Source organism: Mus caroli, chromosome 11 (assembly GCF_900094665.2).
Source record: "Mus caroli chromosome 11, CAROLI_EIJ_v1.1, whole genome shotgun sequence".
Taxonomy (NCBI): domain Eukaryota; kingdom Metazoa; phylum Chordata; class Mammalia; order Rodentia; family Muridae; genus Mus; species Mus caroli.
In genome coordinates, this window is record NC_034580.1 from 71,064,590 (window position 1) to 71,067,755 (window position 3,166).

Here is a 3,166-nt window from a genome sequence, read left to right on the forward strand (position 1 = left end):
TTCCCCCGAGACAGGGTTTCTCTGTGTAGCCCTGGCTGTCCTGGAACTCACTCTGTAGACCAGGCTGGCCTTGAACTCAGAAATCCGCCTGCCTATGCCTCCCAAGTGCTGGGATTAAAGACGTGTGCCACCACGCCCAGCAGTGCTAGCTTTTGAAACCACAAAAACCCTCCTAAAACCACAAAACTGGCACAGCTCTTAACCCTTCAACACACGTCTAGCAACTGGGGAACAGCATTCAAACACATGAGCCTATGGGAGTCACTCTTATCCAAACCACCGCACTTGGACACTTCATTTTCTAAAAAAAAAAAAAAAAATTTTTTTTTTGAAACAAGATTTCTCTGTGTAGTCCTGGCTGGTCTCAAACTCAGAGATCTACTTTCCTCTGCCTCCCGAGTACTGGGATTAAAGGCATGTGCCACCATGCCAGGCTCAATTTTTTCTTATCATAGGGTATATCTCCTGTGCAGTCCACACTGGCCTAGAACTCACTGTATAGTCCAAGCTAACTCATGATCCTTCTGCTTCAATCTCCAGTATGCTGGGGTGGTAGGCATACCCACCAACCAATACTTTTAAAAAATTCTTGGTTCGACTTTGCAAAACTTGTAGATTAGTAGAAAGGACTTGTAGAAAAATCAATAGCCTTTTAAAATGGAAAAAGAAAACGTTTAACAATTCCCCATCAGGAAACAGCCAGGAAAGGTAATAAAGCCAACAACTCCTTTTAACATCATACACAACTGGGACCTAGGAGACGGGGTAGAAGGGCCATAGCTAGATGACGGGCAAACAGTAAGACAACCTTCACCCGTATCCTTCTGAAGCATTGTGCAATGGGATGGAGCAGAGAACACAGAAAGGCAGTCGCCTAGGAAGACAACTGTTCAAAACTAGCCACTAACTTGAAAAGGTAGCTGCTAGCCAGGCATCCTCTTTCTGTTTCTCAGAATTCCCTTTTCCTATAGGGTCAACAAGAACATGGCTTTCCAGTCTATTCCTTTCCTGAGTTACATCAGGTGACCAGTGAGATGAGGGTCTCCAAGTAAAGGCTTCACAAATCATCATATTTCTGGCAGTCAGCTGCAAAGCACGGAGGCGGTAAGGTCAGGAGCTGGTCTATAGAAAGCAATCTCAAAGCCAGGGCTGCCATCCCCACCTATTTCCTCAAATGTAGCACAGATGGAAAGCGATTAAGATATTTCCAGTTATTGAATTACAGAGCAGATTCAGGAAATGCTCCTTGGCTCCCAAGCGAATATATATCCATCCCCATCTCCACCCACAAAGCCCGGAGAGGAATGTGGCTGGCCAAGGAATGCTGCTGGCCGGGTGCTCTGCTTCACTTCTGCCTTCAACAATGCTTTCTCTTGAAATAGCTCAAATAATAGAGAAAACAAGCCTCTGTGGGTTCTGTCCTCCCCGACACATGCAAAGCATTAAGATGACATCTGCTGCAGTGTGAAGGATGGGGCTAATAGCAGCACAGTGACAGCCAGGGGAGGGCAGCCCGAGTGAGACATGGACCCAACAGCTCCCAGGCGAAAGCCTGTAGGCTTCACAGACACAACAGAGACAACTCCACCACCAGCGAGCTCAAAAACCCCAGAGACAAGGATTCCCATCATTAGAAGTGAGTCTCTGGGCTTTGTCATGAGAGTTACATGAGCTCCCAGACATGCCTCCCAGGTGTCTTTTCACCAAACCAAAACCAGTGTTATGTAACAATCCTAAAAAACATTAGGGTTTAAAGTTTGTTTGTTTGGTTCTTTTTTTTTTTTTAAATACAGCTATGGGGGTGGGGGGGGAGTGAGTTTATTGGGCAAACAAGCTACAAGACTTGACACACATTAAATTAAACCAAATGAATGCCCATTTATTTTTCCCAGAGAGAGGGTCTCATGTAGCCCAGGTTGCCTCAAACTCACTATGTAGGAAAGGATGAATTCCAACTCTAATTCTCTTGCCTCCACCTTCCTAGGGCTTGGATTACCACATGAATCACCACACCCAACTTATTTGGGGCTAATGATCAAACCCACGCCTCAGGCATGCTTAGGTAAGTACTCTACCAACCAACATTCCTGGCCTGAGTCCTCTTTCTGATGCTGGAAGGACATAGACAAACAATCGGCATTGTATTGAGACATATAAAACAGGCTCATCTGAGTCGGCAGACCCTTGGCCTGTGCCAGCCAACACTTGTGGGTGATACAACATGAGTTATCACTCGGGTACCTCATTCTCCCTGCAGGAAGTGTGAACATGGTGATAATATCAGAGGCAAAATACAAACCAATACCTTGGTACCCTGCGAAGGAAATGCTTCTTCAAAGTCAGCCAGGATTTGCTGTCCTAACTCCGTCTGTGCAGCCTTCACCCTGTGGGAGGGAGAAGGGACTGTATTAATGACTGGCGCCATTTTCAAATCCTCATATACAAGTGTCATGGACCCACAGGGTCAGGAACTGTGGAGGTCTCTATGTCTGTGCAGGTAATTACCTGGGAATGAAAAGGTATCGACAGCCGGGAAAGAGATATCACACAGAAGCAGGGTTATGACCGGCATTTCAGGATGGATTGTTTTACTTTTTTATTTTTTATTTTTAGTTTTTGTGTTAGGGATTGAACCTATGCCTTGGGCATGGGAGGCAAGTGCTCTGTCACTGAGCTATACTGCCAGCCCTTCAGGACACAGTTCTAGGTCACTCTTCCCTACTGTGAGGTATCTAGATTGAACGTGTATAAAATTTTATGGAAATATAACAGCAGCCTGACCAAACATAAACCTGCTGTGTCACGGGAACAACTGTTTCCTGTTCTGTGGGACACAGGCTTAGAAGACTGCTTCAGACTGTTTCAGTGTGGTTTATATTTGCTTTTCATAATATTTTAATATAATATGTTAATTTTTAAAATACTTTAAAACAACAAAAAGAATGTTCTCTAAGGTAAAAGAAAAAAGAGCGATACTACCGGAGGATCCAGCAATACCTCTCCTGGGCATATATCCAGAAGATGTCCCAACCGGTAAAAAGGACACATGCTCCACTATTATCATAGCAACCCTATTTATAATAGCCAGAAGCTGGAAAGAACCCAGATGTCCCTCAACAGAGGAATGGATACAGAAATTATGGTACATTTACACAATGGAGTACTA

General features: G+C 44.6%; 1 protein-coding gene across 2 annotated transcripts in view; it reads right to left on the reverse strand.

The window, feature by feature from the left end:
• Positions 1-3,166, reverse strand: part of Vps53 (VPS53 subunit of GARP complex) — a 131,343-nt gene that overhangs the window by 74,837 nt on the left and 53,340 nt on the right. For both annotated transcript variants that reach the window (XM_021176885.2, XM_029483685.1), the window contains exon 8: positions 2,306-2,384. In XM_021176885.2, the coding sequence (XP_021032544.1) occupies positions 2,306-2,384 (79 nt within the window). The remainder of the gene's footprint in view (positions 1-2,305; positions 2,385-3,166) is intronic.